General features: G+C 43.6%; 1 protein-coding gene across 4 annotated transcripts in view; it reads left to right on the top strand.

The window, feature by feature from the left end:
* The window catches only part of CCBE1 (collagen and calcium binding EGF domains 1), a 251099-nt gene that overhangs the window by 183126 nt on the left and 50723 nt on the right, over window positions 1-17250 (top strand). For all 4 annotated transcript variants that reach the window (XR_003516825.2, XR_003516824.1, XM_027575460.1 and 1 more), the window contains exon 3: window positions 15058-15110. Coding sequence is in view for 2 of the 4 variants with exons in the window: in XM_027575460.1 (XP_027431261.1) it covers window positions 15058-15110 (53 nt within the window). In the remaining 2 variants the exon portion in view is untranslated. The remainder of the gene's footprint in view (window positions 1-15057; window positions 15111-17250) is intronic.

The following is a 17250-nucleotide window of genomic DNA, read 5'->3' as shown; positions in this document are numbered from 1 at the left end:
GAATGGTCAGAAACTAATTTCTTAGAGCAGTTCCTTCTAAATCATGCCTGTTCCCCACCCCGCACCCCCCACCCCGAGGATGTATGTATTTTGACCTGGATTTCTTTTTTTCCGGTCAAAAAATACTCATAAATGGAATATTTCATACTATCATTAATAATTTTGCATGGAATAGTAATTACTTGGAACCAGAATTTGTTTTTTTAAGAAATTTTTAAAACCCACTTCAGTATGAGTTACATCCTTTTTAAAAGAATTATTTTAGAGCGCACATGTATGAGAGGGGCAGAGGGAGGGAGAAAGAGAATCTCCAGCAGACTCCCCACTGAGCGTGGAGCCTAACATAGGGCTTGATCCCCCAACCCTGAGATCTTGAGCTGAGCCGAAATCAAGAGTTGGACACTTAACCGACTGAGCCACCCAGGCGCCCCTAACTTACATCCAATAGAATGCACCAATTCTAAGTGTCTGGTGAGTTTTGACAAAGTATACACCCATGTAACTACCACCACAGTGAAGGTATAGAGCATTTTCATCACCTCAAGAGCCAGGATATTTGGAGGTTGGGGGAGATCTAAAATATCACCCTAGTCCAAGACCCCTTCTTCCCAGAATGGGAAGCAGAGACCCGGAGCAGGACAGTGATTTGTTCAAGCTCACGTAGGCAGTTTGTTGGTTTCTTCGCTATCACTTCTCTCAATAGTCCTTTTTTCTCTCTGGCTTCCCTCCTGGGCCCAGTTCTTGCAGGAGGACATCTCCCCAAATCATGTCCTGGGCCCACACCTTCCCGGGGTGTTTTTATCCAATGCTCAGCTTCACCTGTTCCTCTGAGGACCCTGCTTCACCCTGGAGTTGCCTGAGGCCTCAACTATCCTAAACACTATGTCCAAACCGAGGGTAATTAAAACTTTCTATCATCCCCAAATTTATGCCATAAAAATCCTTTGTATTTAGCTCTTTTCCCGCTTAACCTGCACTAGTTAATGGTGACCTCATCCTCCAGACAGCTCAGCTGAGAGAATTCTCTAGTCTTTGACGTCTCTGTTTTTCTTGTTCTCTACGTGCCATGTGTTAGGAAATCCTATGGATTCTGCCTCCAAAATTTCTTTAAAGTCCATCCTCATTGTTCCATTCCACTACCCCATTTACACTGTCTTAATTTCTTGCCAAAAATATCTCGGGGGCCCTTCCTCTGGGCCTGTACTGTGACTCTCTGACTCAGATTCCATGAGTTTCAGGCTTGGGGGGCTTATCCTGAAAGTGGTCTCCATCCTCAATCAAGGGCAGGCAATTTTTTTCCCCAGAGGGAAACTGAGATTGCAAGACAGGGAAACTGGATTTGGGGCCAAGCTAGAGAGACGAGGCTGGTGTATAGGGAGGGTGAGGGCCCCTTTGTCTGGGCCCAGACATATTTTTCTGGGGCAGGAGCAACTCCCGTGGGCCACACATTTCTGTAGCCTCTGACGTTGAGTTACGACTCTTTCCATCTGTACTGAGAAGACACAGTGTACTTCTGTCACGATGCTGTTAATGCCCCATCTTGTGTTCTTGGGAACTGTGAATATGTATTTCTCGCAGACTGTGTTCAAGGGCCACATGCAAATCTTACTCATCGCTGTTATCTCCGGTAACACCCAGTTCCAGGAAGAGGTGGCCTCTCGAATCCTGCAGCTTGGATTCGTGTCCAGCTCAGCTACTAATTTGAACAAAGTTACTTAAGCATTCTGTGCTTTAGTTTTCCCATCTGTAAAAAGTGTGGTTATGCGAATTTAATTAAGTAATCTATGGAAAATGCTTGGCTTGGCATAGAGGAAGCTCTCAACTAAGTGCTAGTTGAATTAAGTCAACTGTAATGCTTCCAGTTGTTAGCTAATCTGAAGTTTTTACTGCAATGCTGGATCATTATATAATTCAGTTTGTAAAGTAGAAGACTCCTGCTCTCATCTGTAACTGATTTAGAGGTAGAAATCCCACTTTCAGTAATGTATAAAGTTAGACCTGAATTAATGTCCATTGTATTTCATTTTCCATGAGTTTGGTGCATGTGAGGAATGTGTCACATGAGTAATTAATGTAACAAAGAAGATCTCAGATCGGGTCCCCTCCGTCTTGAAAGTCATTACAAGTAAAGCCATCTACTTTAAGACTTCCTCATTTGATTCTCAGGTGACTGACCCCTGGGCAAAAATCTGAATCGGGAAATTGTTGTTAGATGTTTCCTGTGCTGAGAGCTCCCTGGAGATGCCTCATTTACAAGGTGAAATGCAGGGAAGGCGGCTGAGTGCCAATGAAAGTCTGCCCACTGTGCAGAAAGGAGAATCGTAGCCCTGTCAAAACCGAGAGGTCTCTAGCTTTGGTTAATTTGCAAGGATGGCTCCAGACATTCACATTTCAAGGGTCAGTATTTCCCAAGCCTCAAGGCTCCATGCACAGTTGTTCCTGGAGCAGAATAAAAGGCTGGGTCTTCTCCAGGCCCCCTTATGTCTTACTAAGCTCTCATTCCAGTAGCCTTGCTCCCATAGATCCATTTCCTTCAGTTATTTTAGCTTTTGGGGTGTATTAGGCTCCTAAAGCTGAAACCAAAAATAACAGCTTAAACAAGGTGGAAGTTTCTCTTACATAAAACCGTCCCGAGTCCTTAATTCATATGGTGGCTGGACAGCATCATTGAGCTTCTTGTATGTTGAGCCACCCATCGCTAAGGTCCAAGATAGCACACTACCGTGTTCATGCTCCTACTCACGGGAAGGTGAAAGGGAGAGATTATGTTCCCCCTTCCATGTAAGGGTGGCACCTGAGAGTCGCACAGATCACGGCTACTCACATCCTGTTGCCCGGCTTATTCACAAGGCAGTACCTGGTGGGTGAGTGCTGGGGAATGCTTCCTTTATTTCTGGGTGTTTACGTACCCAGCTATAATTTGGGCTTTTGTTACAATAGAAAAGAAAAGGAAGTAGATAAGGAGAAACCGCTGGCTATCTCTACCGCAGTAATGACCTTTGGAAGTGCAGCTGTTTTGGGTCATCTGGGTCTCTTACTAGGGAGAAAAATAGGAGGCAATATTTAAAAACAGGCTTGTTCTTGTCAAGCTCTGGCCCCATCAAGGATACTCTTCTACGCCAGTTTGTCGGTGAGACGTTAATTTTCTATTTTAAAATATAACACGTTCTCACTACAGCAGTTAATACCCAATCATTGCAGGAAATCTGGAAGATACAGGGCAAGCAAAATGAATACAACATGGGTGCACGGGAGTTTGCAGTTTAGGAGTCTTAAGAAAGGTCAGAGTTGAAATCCTGAAGCTGAATGCACCCTTTGAAGGAGAGAGAGCAGGAGGAAATGCTAGCTGAGCTGCAGGGGAAGCCCGGAGTGGGAGGAGAAGGCAGAGAAGCAGTCAGGAACTTGAGGATGCTTTGGTAACCATGGATGACTTGTATTGTTTGGTTTATCGTGAGCAATTCGGTGCTTGAACATATTTTCTTGATAAATGCCATTTAGCAGATTATTAATAACCATTCAGGCAGGGTCACCTGGGTGACTTAGAGAAGCGACTGCCTTCAGCTCAGGTCATGATCTTGGGGTCCTGGGATTGAGCCCCGCATCGGGCTCCCTGCTTCTCCCTCTCTCTGTACTCCTCCCCCCACCCTTCCTTCCCACTCATATTTCTGTCTCTCAAATAAATCTTAAAAAAAAAAAAAAAATTCAGGTGTTCTTAGGATGATGGTTGGAGTGTCGATAGAATAAAAACACAGCAATGACTAGGGCTCTGGCCCCACGGTGTCACTGCATAGGGTGAACTATGTTGCAAGGAATAGTCTCCACTTTCCACGCCCTGTCCACGGACAATGACCCACAAAGTGAGACACGATTCACAGTTCTCGGTGCTTCTGAAAATTAGCAGCTATGGGAATAAACGTCAGCAGAGATGCATTGGCTTAAACATGTCTCCTGAATGGGGGAAATGGTTCTATTAAAATCCTTTCTAAGGCAAACCGCTCTTAAACCAGTTTTCTGATAAAAAACAAAAAAACAAAAACGAACATCCCTCTAAATGATACACTCAGTCCCAGAAGCAATCTCTTAATAAATGCCATATATTCGTTCCCAGTGACTTGGTCAAAAGCAGATTGGTTGAAACCTAGTTGGTCAAGTTTGTCCAAAATGTCAATCCTGAGGAGTCTCTGGGTGAAGTAAACCATGATGGATGACTGTATGCCCTATTCTCAGATGTGCTCGCCAATGTTACTTCTTTACCAGCTTCCAAAGCCATTGCCAAGCCTGGCCTTAGAAATGTACCAAAACACCCTTGAAAAATCCCTAAAGATCCCTTTAGTTTCTTATTTCCTTTATTTTCTCTTATTAAAAAAAATCAGTACCTGCTCATTGCAGGAAAATGAAAAAAAAAAAAAGTAAAGAACCAGATTTACTGTAGTGATTTCACAGTGTCTACAAATATCAAATCAATATGTTGTGCACCTGAAACTGGTCTAAAGTTATAAGTCAATTTTATCTCAAAAAAAAAAAAAAATCCACAAGGAGCATTTTTCGTCTTACCCACATAGAGAGATCCGTGAGTACCCAACCTAAACTTTTTTTGATGAAAACATATCTCACACGTTAGTAGCCTGAGAGGGTTTCTCTTCTCCTGCTAGCCGATAAAACGATCCTTGTGCCGGAGCGACCGTGGAAACGAAATGGCCAAGTCACCGGCTTTTGTACTGCAGTCAGTCAGCCCAGACGGCGTCTGCCTGAAAGCCAGGGCGATGGGCAGTCAGACTGTGGCCCAGCTGCTCACTTCCTGATGCCCCCTCCTCTAAAACACTCCAGCGTCCCTGAAGGTGAGCACTGGACGGGGGACACAACAGGAAAACCAGCCCATTTCCTTCTACGTTTTCTGTTCGATGTAGGTACAGAGCACCATCCTAAGCTCTGCATGCACATCTTCACGCCTTGACCCCTCACAGCAAGCCAATGACGTGGGTACTATTACTACCCCATTTTACAGATGAGGAAATCAAGCTAGGGGGACTTTAAGTCACTTGTCTAGGTCCCACACCTGGAAAGCAGCAGAGCCTAGATTCAAACCTGGGAGGTACATCCCCCAGGGCCAAGACCCTAACCACCAGCTCTTCTGTCTTCCTGGGAGGTGTGTGATGAACGTTTGTGGAAGGAATAGATTATCACCACTTGAAGCCTTGTAGGGATCAATGCTTTCTGGTTGTTATCTCAGCCCCATCTAAGAATAACCCTCACGTACCTTTAAAAAAAAAAAAAAAAGTGTTTCAGTAATTCAGAGAACTAAAACCCAGATGATACCGTGCCCAGGGAGTTACTGGCTAGAAGTATGACTTCAACAGCATTCTCTCCTCATTTGATTTTTTTTTTAAGATTTTATTTATTTATTTGACAGAGACACAGCAAGAGAGAGAGGGAACACAAGCAGGGGGAGTGGGAGAGGGAGAAGCAGGCTCCCCGCTGAGCAGGGAGCCCGATGTGGGGCTCGATCCCAGGACCCCGGGATCATGACCTGAGCCGAAGGCAGACGCTTAACGACTGAGCCACCCAGGCGCCCCCTCATGTAATTTTTTTGTGTATGTTTGGTAAAATACACAACATAAAATTTACCATATTATCCATTTTTAGGTGTGTAGTAGCATTATGCATGTTGACATTGTGGTGCAACCGTCACCATCCATCTCCAGAACTTTCTCATTCTCCCGAACACTGTGTACCCATTTACCCACAACTCCCCATTCCCCATTCCCTCCCCACCCAGCCCCTGGCTACCACCTTTCTACTTTCTGCTTATGAATTTGACCACTTGAGGTACCTCCTATAAGTGGAGTCACACAAAATTTGTTCCTTTGTGTGATTTCACTTAGCGTAACGTTTTCAAGTTCCATCCATATTGTAGCACGTGTCAGAACATCCTTTAAAGGATGAATAATATTCCGTCATGTGTGTGAGTGCATCACATTTGTCTTTCTTCATTCATCTGTCAACGGACATCTGGGGTGTTTGTACCTTTGGCTATTGTGAATGGTGCTGCTGTGGACCAATACCTGTTTTGACTTTGCTTTCACTTCTTTCTGGTATATACTCAGAATTGTGGGATCGTGTTGTTACTTTGTGTTTAAATTGTTGAGGAACTGCTATGCTGTTTTCCACCTTTGATCTTGACCATTAGTATAATTGTGCATATGAAAGCACATTACACGTAACATACTCCTTATGATTCCCTTCATATTGTCACTGAGATTTGGCACGAACAAGCTTATATGTAGATGAATAAATAGGTTTGTTCCCCCCCCCCTTTTATTTTTTACCTTCACTGATTGCTGTAGTAACCGTGATCTTACTCAATTTGCCTGGGAGAAAACGCTTTCTGGTTAAAGGGCTGGAACCAAGCATGCCTAGATGGGAGGCGAGTCATTTTACTGGGTTCTGTTCTCAGGGCATCTGGTATAAAAGTAGTTCTAGTAGGTCATGTGAAGTCATGCAAAACTCAATAAAAGTTTTGGCACGAGAAGAAGGTTGAAAGAGAGGAAAGCTTCCTCACTCTAAGGAGTTTTACAAAGAAATTCAGGACCACTTTTAAATCCTCAGGCCTTCAGGGACACCTATGTGTCTCAGGCGGTTAAGCAACTGACTCTTGGGGCGCCTGGGTGGCTCAGTCGTTAGGCGTCTGCCTTCGGCTCAGGTCATGATCCCAGGGTCCTGGGATCGAGCCCCGCATCGGGCTCCCTGCTCCGCGGGAAGCCTGCTTCTCCCTCTCCCCGTTTGTGTTCCCTCTCTCGCTGTGTCTCTCTCTGTCAAATAAAATCTTAAAAAAAAAAAAAAAAAAAGCAACTGACTCTTGATTTCAGCTCAGGTCATGAAATCAAGCCCCAACTTGGGCTCTGCGCTCAGTGCGGAGTCTACTTGTCCCTCTCCCTCTGCTCCTTCCCCTGCTCGTGCTCTCTCAAATAAATGAGTAAAATCTTTAAAGATCAATCAATTCATCCATCCATCCATCCTCAGGCCTTTAATGTAGTCCCAAGGGTTTCGTGGGCTCTGTTGTTCCTGGCAAGAGTCTCTCATAGACCACCTCGTCTGGTATGCCACGGCAGGATTAGGTGGTGGAAAGAGACCGTGCGTACTGGTCTCTGCATTTTCCCGGCCTTGTATCTCTTCAATTAGAATGGACTAACTGGGGATGTGGGGAAGCTGCCATCAGCTGGCCTTCAGAAACCATCATGGGGAGGCTTTCGTTGTTTTGGAATGAGATATTCCATTGAAGGGGTTCTTTAAAAATGTTTGGAAATTCTGTGTGCCTGGGCAGGATTATCTGCTCGTGGGCAAGTCCCCCAGGGGCCTCCTGCTTGATGTGACAGTCTTGAGCTTCTCGGGTGCACGTTTCCCCAAAGACTGTACCTTCTGCCATTTGCAGTGGTAGATGAAGGGTAGCTGACAAAGGGTGCCTGGGGGTGGGGGGTGGGGGGGGCAGGGCAGGAAGTCCAGCTTCTCACCAGACTTTGAGATTGTCTTGCTCTCTTCTGGCCTCCCCTTTCCTCGGTGCCTGGTGTGTGCGATTCCTAAGCCTGGCTGAGGTGCTGCAGGGTGTTGGCTTCTCCATAACCCCCTGTGGATGCTCGTAGGTTTGAAGTTACGCCATTCTGCAAAATCACTTCCCAGGGAACTGGGTGGCTCACTCAGTTAAGCATCTGCTTTCGGCTCAGGTCATGATCCCAGGGTTCTGAGATCAAGTCCTGCGTTGGGCTCCTTGCTCAGCAGGAAGTCTGCTTCTCTCTCTGCCCCTCCCCCTGCTTATGCGAGCACGCTTGCTCACTCACTGTCTTATTCTGACAAATAAATAAAATCTTCAGAAAAAATCACTTCCCATTCTCCCATCTACTGGCCACATTCCTATTAGACTCCATATTAGAATTATATTCCTAATCCATGGATTTTGACCTTGCATTTTTATTTCTTATTCCCATTATTTGGGGTTAACTTGTGAAAGAAGAGGCCAAAAATACTACTTTTCCATCATCTTAAAATCAAAACTTTTCTCCCTCCTTCCTTTCTCCCCTTCCCCATCTCTCTTGTTTTTGGAAGAACGTATCAGCCATTGAATAGGAAGTGGAAGGAAGAGATAAGTCATAAGGTGAAGGCATCTGGGAAGAACAGCTTTTGCTATTTTCTTGATGTGTTCATAAAGCTGTAGCTAGGACACTATTCTGACCCTAAGCCAGGCCCTGTGCTAGGTACCTTTATTATCTGTAATCCTTGTGATAATTCTGCAAAGCAAATATTATTACTCATGTTTTATCCATGAGGAATCTGAAACTCAGCGAGTTTAAGAGATGAGCCCAAGGTCACGTCGCAAGGTCTTTAAATGACAGAGCCAGAATTGTAAACCAGATTGCTTGACCCCAAAGCCATTGCTCCATCCACTGCGCGTAGCTTGGCACAAAGAACCGTAAAATACTCTAAAAAGTGTGGTTCTTTCTCTCATTAAAAAAAAAAAAATCTGATCCATCTGGTGCATATCTAGACAGCTCTGCAAAGGAAACCCCAAATAAATCTTAGGAAAATTTACTATTGTGGAGCAAGTGTTGAAATATTTCTTGCCTTATAACTCACTTGACCTTTCATGATCCCTCCTTGTCCTCTAAATCTATAGAAAATTTAAAAAAAAAATTCTTGGGCGCCTGGGTGGCTCAGTTGGTTGAGCGACTGCCTTCGGCTCAGGTCATGATCCTGGAGTCCCGGGATCGAGTCCCACATCGGGCTCCTTGCTCAGCAGGGAGTCTGCTTCTCCCTCTGACCCTCTTCCCTCTCATGCTCTCTATCTCTCATTCTCTCTCTCAAATAAATAAATAAAATCTTTAAAAAAAATTCTTTTCTACCATCGGCTAACAGCAGACAGACGGCATTTCTATCATCTTCATTTTCCCAATTCCGTTTTTCCTTCCAAAAGCTCTCTCATACACTTGGTTGCTGGGATATATCTCTGGCTCCACTGTTTTTATTTATGATTTTGTATGTGTGTTCATGCTCCGGGGCACTCAGGGGAAGCCTCCACAGACTTTCCTGATGAGCAGATGTTGCCCTTTCTATGTAACCACCACCCCTGATCACCACTTCCCCTCGCCAAGAAACGAGAAAAGCATTTGCATTTGGAAAACCAAGCTATGACACATGAAGTGGATTAAGAAGGACCGTCTCCCCAGAATCCACATGAGCTTTTCCCATCTTCATTTGTTTTTCTTAAAGATAAAAAAACCACACAGCCATGTTTGTAGTTCGGTCTAACGAGTGCCTTGCTTGCATAACGAGAAGGAGATTTCACTTTGGCTATCTTGACTTCGTTATACGTAAATTATGTTGTAAGTAATCTTTGAAATGGCATGACATGTGCGGCCAGTGTTTATTTTTTTATACTTTGGAATATTTCATTGTTTATTTTAAATGGTTTATGTTGGATGGGTGTTTAACATGCAAAATAATGCTGTCTTCCCAGGAACTCTAGAGAAGCAGGCGGGTACAGTGGAATCTCAGATCTCCTTCTTTTTAGCAGAGAGATGGCGTTAGGTATGCAATTAAAGAAAAAAACAGCCAAGGAGGAGAAGTTAATTCTTAGCTGAGCAGGTATTTAAATGAAGCATGGCCATTCTGAAGCTTAGATCTTCTCCTGATAGAGCTCCGTAGTCTTTTGAAAGCATATCAAATCACTATGTTATTTAATTTCGTAAAAAGGCAAATGACACGTTACTTTGGGCTCCCCTAAATGGACAATCCCAAGCCTTTGCAATGCTCAAGAAGATCAGAAAGCCCACATATGATGTCTTGGATGTAGAAAGAGAGATTGTTGTAAGGGTTGCATCCACGTGCATGAACTTTGAAATGGCATCAAACTTCTCAGCAGCTGTACGTTAGGTGCGCTATTTAAATAGAAATAGAACCATATGTTTAAATGTGCTGTTGTACTTAAGATGTATCAAAAACACATGTTTCCCCTCCATCCAACTTTCTTGTGATTTGCTTGAGTTTCAGATAATATAGGGCACTGTTCTTCCTCTTACAGTTTTCTGTAGGACAGCTTCAAGTAATACAGTAAGTAAGAGCTGTAAAATTTTAATGAATACCCTATTAAGCAGTTTTCTTTCTGGTTGTTAGGAACTTGGACTTTCTTAAACCATGAAAAACTAGACAGTGTAAGTTTCACAGAATGTAAAGGTAGACCTCTACCTCTGTTAGAAATAATAATCATAAGTTTCTACCCCAGGGGCTTCCCTTGTCATGTAAAATTATAAATCAGTTGGAGATGTTGGGAAATTATGTCTAATTGGAAAACTCTGGACATTGCCAGACATCGTTCATAGCAGTAAATCACACACACACACACACACACACACACACACACGAACCATAAAATAGGCTGAGGAAAGATTCAAAATAACCTATACTGAGTGTACACATACAGATTGTCAAATGTGTCCTTTGCAGGGGAGGGGACCTGTAGTTATTTCAGTCCAGTCTGATTCAGGAACATCCCAGATGCCACCAGTTTTTATAATGGAAGCCCACTTATGCTTTTGAAGTAAGATTGTCCACCACAGCTGGATTGCACATGAGAAATGTTGCAGGGAGAAATGAGGCTGTCCTGTACCCAGTTGGGCCTCAGAATGTTCTCTTACCAGATGTGATATTTGTAAATTGTATACATTTTTAATACATTTTATATAAAGTTTATAAATGGATTTAATAAAATTCTTGTAAATTTTAAAAGTTTTAGGAAGAGGGGCAACTGGGTGGCTCAGTTGGTTAAGCATCTGCCTTCGGCTCAGTCATGAGCCCAAAGTCCTGGGCTCGAGCCTCGCGTCAGGCTCCCTGCTCAGCGAGGAGTCTGCTTCTCCCTGTGCCCCACCCCTGCTCATGCGCTCTCTCTCACGTGTTCTCTCTGTCTCAAATAAATAAAGTCTTAAAAAAAAAAAAAGTTTTAGGAAGAGATTGCTGAAGTTTCTCCTGTGAGTTGAACCCGCCTAGCAGACCAGTCTACAAAGACTGATTTGACGGGCCCCTGGCTGGTTCACTGGGAGAGCATGCAACTCTTGATCTTAGGGTTGTAAGTTCAAGTCCCATGTTGGGTGTGGCGATTACTTAAAAACAAAATCTTAAAAAAATAAATAAAATTGGGCGCCTGGGTGGCTCAGATGGTTAAGCGTCTGCCTTCGGCTCAGGTCATGATCCCAGGGTCCTGGGATCGAGTCCCACATCGGGCTCCCTGCTCCTTGGGAGCCTGCTTCTCCTTTTGCTTCTCTCTCTCTCTCTCCCTCTCCCTCTGTCTCTCATGAATAAATAAAATCTTTAAAAATAAATAAATAAAATTGACCAATAATTTGTAAAAGTAGAAAGTAATGTTGTTAAATTATTGTCTCACTGAAATGTGATGGAAAACATGCATTTAAGTGTATCATATTTTTCTTAGAAGTCTTTGTCTAACCTGGTGGAAGGTTCGGACCATTTGACAAAGGTGGGAATTTGCTTTAGGACTCAGATAATGCCTAATTTCCCAGATCTGTGGTTTCTGCCCCCGTATTCACTTCAACATACAAATGATATGCTCACACACGTGGCGGCATCAATAGACTGCAGGTGATGTGCACTTCCCAGTCGCTGGACCATATTTAACCTAAAAAGCATGTCCAGATACAAATGATTGAGAATGATATTTTGATGGGAGCAACCTTGAATGTGATTTCTCTTACTGTTACAAAGAAATCATTTTTTTAAATGATAGTTTAACCTTTATAATCAATGCAAAAGATCTTGGGCTATATTTTGGAGATTTGCAAATTCACCACACCCAGGTTAATTCTTGGCCTCTGAATTAGCATACTAATTTTGGAAGTGGTCAAAGGAAGCTTACCAGGAACCCAGCTGGGAGAGAATGGGAGGGAAGGGAAGAGTAACGGAGGCTGGAGAGATGGAGAACAAAGGGGAATGTGTGCTGTGGTGGAAATGTCAGTGTTGTATACTTTCACACACAGTGTAGACATTTTGTGACCATGTAGGTCCATTTACAGCCCTGCCATTTTTTTAATTCTGCAGTTCTCTTTGTTGCATTTACTTGCATTATGAATCCTGCAAGACAGTGTATAATTTTTGCCTTAAAATAACTAAGCATGAAAAAATAGCCTTTTATATGTACCCAGATACATCATGCAGGAGGCATTTCATTCCTTCCTAAAGATCCAAGTTCCCCCCAGTACCCTGTCGTTTATATTCTGAAGAGCTCCCTTTAGTATTTGTCATTACCCAGCTCTGCTGGTGATGAATGCTTGGTTTTCTTTAATCTGAAACATCTTTATTTCATCTTCGTTCTTGAAGGGTATTTTCACCGGATATAGGATTCTGGGTTGACAGCCTGGTTTTTCTCAGCACTTAAAAGATGTCCTACCACTCTTTCTGGTTACCATCGCTTTTGATGAGCTGCGCATGGCCACACTCTTATAGATGTGCACATTCTCTCCGCCTGCTTTCAAGATTTTTCTCTTTAGTTTTCGGCAGGAGGACGGTGATGTCTCTAGATGTTTTTTTTACGCGTGTGTATTTAACCCATTTCAGGTTTGCTGAACATTTTTAGTCTGTAAATTTGTTTTTCACTAGGGATCTTTTCTTTTAAGATTTATTCATTTCAGAGAGAGGCAGAGAGCACAAGCATGGGGTGGGGGGAGAAACAGGCTCCCTGCTGAGCAGAGAGCCTGACCCGGAGCTTGATCCCAGGACCCTGGGATCATGACCTGAGCCAAAGGCAGACACTTAACCAACTGAGCCACCCAGGCGCCCCATCAACTTGGGATATTTCAACCATTTTTCAAATTTATTTTTGGTTCTGTTTTCTCTCTCCCCACCTTCTGGAACTCCAAATACCATACGTTAGAGCTTTTGAAATTGTCCCACCAGTCCCTGAGGTATAGTGCATTTTTTTAATCATTTTTTTCTCTTTAAATTGGCTTATTCCTGTGCTTAGATCTTCAAATTCACTAATTCCTGTCACCGTTCAGTTGTTAAACCCATCCAGTGAGATGGTTTTTTGTTTTTTGTTTTTTTTAAGATTTTATTTATTTGAGAGAGAGAGAGAGAAAGAGAAACAGCACGAGAGGGAAGGGGTCAGAGGGAGAAGCAGGCTCCCTGCTGAGCCGGGAGCCTGATACGGGACTCGATCCCAGGATTCCGGGATCATGACCTGAGCTGAAGGCAGTCACCCAACCAACTGAGCCACCCAGGCACCCTGGTTTTTTTGTTTTTTTTTTTTTAATTTGATATATTTCCCAATTCTTCTATTTTGTTCTTTTCATAGTTTCTATTTCTCTTAGATTTCCTACCTTTTCATTGATTACAAGGGTATTTTCCCTTCTATCTTCAAACATAGTTGTAACAGCTGCTTTAACGTTGTGTCTGATAATTCCAACATCTGCAATTGGAGTTGGCATCATTGATTGTCTTTCCCTTGAGAATGGGTCACATTTGTACAAGTTACATCGTGGAGACCCTGGATCCTGTTCAGTTCATCCACAGAATGTTGATATTTCTCTTTAAGCAGGAGAGGAACTTGGTTGGATGTAATGTGAAAACTGCCTGGCAGTAGGTGGTAGCCCAGGCCTTCAACCTGTGTTGCATTTAGCGGAGGTGTTTTGAGCCTGCTCCCCACACGCATGGGTTAGGGCTTACCAGAGCTTGGGGAGAATTTATACCCAGAATTTAAGGCTCCCCTTTTCCAGCACTCTCCTTTCCAGGGTTTTCCTCAGTTTTTCATGCCTCTGGTTGCCCCAACTTTGTCCTCCATTTGATCGAGCCAAAACTCCCTGTGGGTTCCCTGTGTTTTAGCTTTCCACACCACATAGCAACTGGGATGGGCACCATGATAGGCTAAAGCCCTAAAAAGCAGGAAACTTAGCCCAGGTTGGTCCCTTGTTCAGAATTTCAACTCTCCTCTTAAATCCTGCCCACTTCTCTTTACTCACCAGGACCTACCAAGTGGTGGTTTGCTTCTGTTTTGTCCAGAGTTTATAGTTGCTATCTGTAGGGGATTGGTCTGTTAGGAGCTTACAACTCCTTACCAGACACATAATATTTCCAGTGGAGATTTACATTTTGAACTGATGGCACCATTTCTCTACCTCAGGCAGAGATACAAGTCTTGGAAATTTTTGTTAGAATTGCCTGTTGTTGGGGCACCTGGGTGACTCAGTGGGTTAAGTGTCCAATTCTTGATTTTGGCTCAGGTCGTGATCTCAGGGTGGTGAGATCGAGTCCTGCATTGGGCTCCATGCTCAACTTTGAGTCTGCTTGAGATTCTCTCTCTCCCCCTCTCCCTCTGCCCTGCTCCCACGTGCTCTCTTAACTCTCTCTCTCAAAATGAATGAATGAGTGAATGAACTGCTTGTTTGCTGTTTTTTAAATTCAGATAATTTAGATACCTTTCAGTACCTTATGTGGTACAGGATAAAGCAAGCACTCAAATGGGAGTCAGAATGCTTGGGTCCCAGCCTGTCTTACTAATAATTAGCTATCTAATTATGATTATAATTAGCCATCATTATGTTATAATTATCTAGTTGTTAGCTAATTGTTAAAATTAGCAAGTCGGTGAATCCCTGGCTTGTGGGCTGCGGGGCCTGACCAGCCTCAAAGTCCCTTTATATCCTGAGGCCTCCGATCATCTGATCTAACTATCTTGAAGTCTCTGCGTTAATCCACTTCATTGGATTCAAGGGATTAATTACATATATTTAAGCAGGAGAGGAACTTGGTTGGATGTAATGTGAAAACTTGAATAATATATGAAAACATATATTCCGTGATGAAAAGGGCATCCTGCTATTGGAAGATGTGGCCATGTGCTATTGATAATATTTCCCCGTTTTATCTCTGCTTCCCTTAAAGCTACACAACCCTTTCTTTCCCTTAGGCCTCACTTTTCCCTGGGCACAAGTCATTCAGTAACTGAAAAGAATTATATTTTTAATCTAACATCCCATTTAAAATACATTTTTGTTTGTCTCTTAGGAAAAAATGCTGCAAAGGGTATAAGTTTGTTCTTGGACAATGCATCCCAGAAGGTATGTAATATAAAAGATTATGTCTTTTCACCTTGTTTGTGACTAGTCGTTAGATGTCTATAAAGTTCAGGTGTATATAGGATGTATGTTGGTTACCTGTGTGTAATTTCAGGTTTTTTTGGCATTAAATTCTTCTAGTGCCAGTTTAGCTCCATGTATAGTATGCTCTACCTAAATCATTACACAACTTATACACATATATTGAGCATCTTCCATATATACAAACCGTACTCATGTATTTCAGGTTTTAAGCTCAAAAGGCTGTATTTCCCTAATCAGCATGTCATACACAGTTAGAACACAAGCATCCTCCCCACCTCTCTCTGAGCTTTTCATATGCTAAATTCAAAGCCCCTTCAAGCCCTGTGCTCAGCCCAGCACTGAGGAGACAGAGTAGTGTCAGACCTGGGCCCAACCCTCAAAGCCCACACCCTCAAGCTGGGGAGACAGGTATAGACAAGCATGAAATCAGAGATACCTGAATTTTTTTTAAAGATTTTATTTTTATTATTATTTATTTGTCAGAGAGAGGGGGAGCACAAGCCGGGGGGGTGGTGGTAGTGACAGGCAGAGGGAGAAGCAGACTCCCCGCTGAGCAGGGAGCCCAATGTGGGACTCGATCCCAGGACCCTGGGATCATGACCTGAGCCAATGGCCAAGGCTTAACCAATTGAGCCACCCAGGCATCCCAAGAGACCTGAATTTTAATTACACTTCCCATATTGCCTTAGTCCATTCTGGCTGCTATAAGAGAAATACCATAGTCTGGGGTGGCTTAAACCACAAATGTTTATTTCTTTTATAGTTCTGGAGGCTAAGTCCAAGACCAAGACCCCGGAAAATGCCATGCCTGGTGGGAGCTTCCTGGTTCATAGATAGCCACCTTCTTGCTCTGTCCTTTCATGGCAGAAGGGACGAGAGAGCTCTCTGGGGTTTCTTTTATAAATGCACCAAGCCCCTTCATGAGGACAGAGTCCTCAGGATCTAAGAAGCCCCTCCCAAAGGCCCCACCTTCTCAGACCATCCATCACCTTGGAGGTTAGGATTTCAACATGTGAATTTCAAGAGGACACAAGGATTCAGTATCCTACCTTAGTCTTTGTGGGAAAGTATTAGTACTTGACTCATGGTGGTTTTAAGAATCTTACCACATGTAAGGTACTTGGAACAGAAGCTGGCTCTTATTAAGTGCTTGATAAACGGTGGTTCCTGCTGTTGTTCTTAATAATGACCACAACATGTGTGGTAGAGGCATTCAGAACAGAAAGTGTCTGGAGCAGGCCCGGAGCACAGAGAACTCAGGGCAGTCTGAGGTGGTCTCAGGAAGGAGGGGGAGCCAGCCGATCAAGGAAGGCTGTCGAGGACCTGGACAGGTAGGAGGAAGGGAGCTGCGAAGGACCCCAGCGCTGATCCAGAGAACACTAAGAACTGTCTGGAGAGCGTGAGATTAGTTTGCCTGGGGCCGGGGAGAGGTGGGTGGGTAATGAGAAATAGGTTTCTTCACTGTCACCCAAGAAGCCAGGCCTTTGCGGAGGACCAGGAGCCCAGCCAAGCCAATTCAGGTTGCATTATCTCATAGCAGTTTCTTTGTCTCAGTTAGAAATGAATGAATCCCCCCTGCGTATTGCTCTCTTCGGTGAAAGGGTGGAAGAGTTCACTAAGCCATAGCTGGGACCTTTGAGAAAGCTGCTTTAGGAAGGCTGGTTAGGAAATCACTTCACATAAGATGGTTTATGTGGCCTTGGGCCTCTCTGAGACTAAATTCGCACTGCCAGCCAATTCTGCTGGTTAGAGCATGGTGGGAGAAAAAACCCACAAAGATCAAAATAATTGCATTCTTTTATAAACCAGCTTTTCTCCATCTGCAGCTCTGTCCTTTATATTTCAATTTGGCAGATACTAAGAAAACTAAGTTTAGGCCAGTTGATTTAAGAACCCAGCTAAAGACCTTGCCCAGCCTAAATAAAAACACATTACATGCATACCACATTCTTAGGATTTCTTGAAATGTTAGGTGTTGTGGTTTCAAACATCAGAGCCTAAAGGTAGCCTCCCCTCACCCTCATTGGGGCCTGTGACACCTGTGATTAACATAACCTTTGCCCTAACTAGCAGTCTCCTCTGTTGCTGTCCCTAGAAC

Source organism: Zalophus californianus, chromosome 14 (assembly GCF_009762305.2).
Source record: "Zalophus californianus isolate mZalCal1 chromosome 14, mZalCal1.pri.v2, whole genome shotgun sequence".
Taxonomy (NCBI): Eukaryota; Metazoa; Chordata; class Mammalia; order Carnivora; family Otariidae; genus Zalophus; species Zalophus californianus.
The sequence above is the reverse complement of the archived record's forward strand: the minus strand, read 5'-3'. Positions and strand labels throughout refer to the sequence as shown.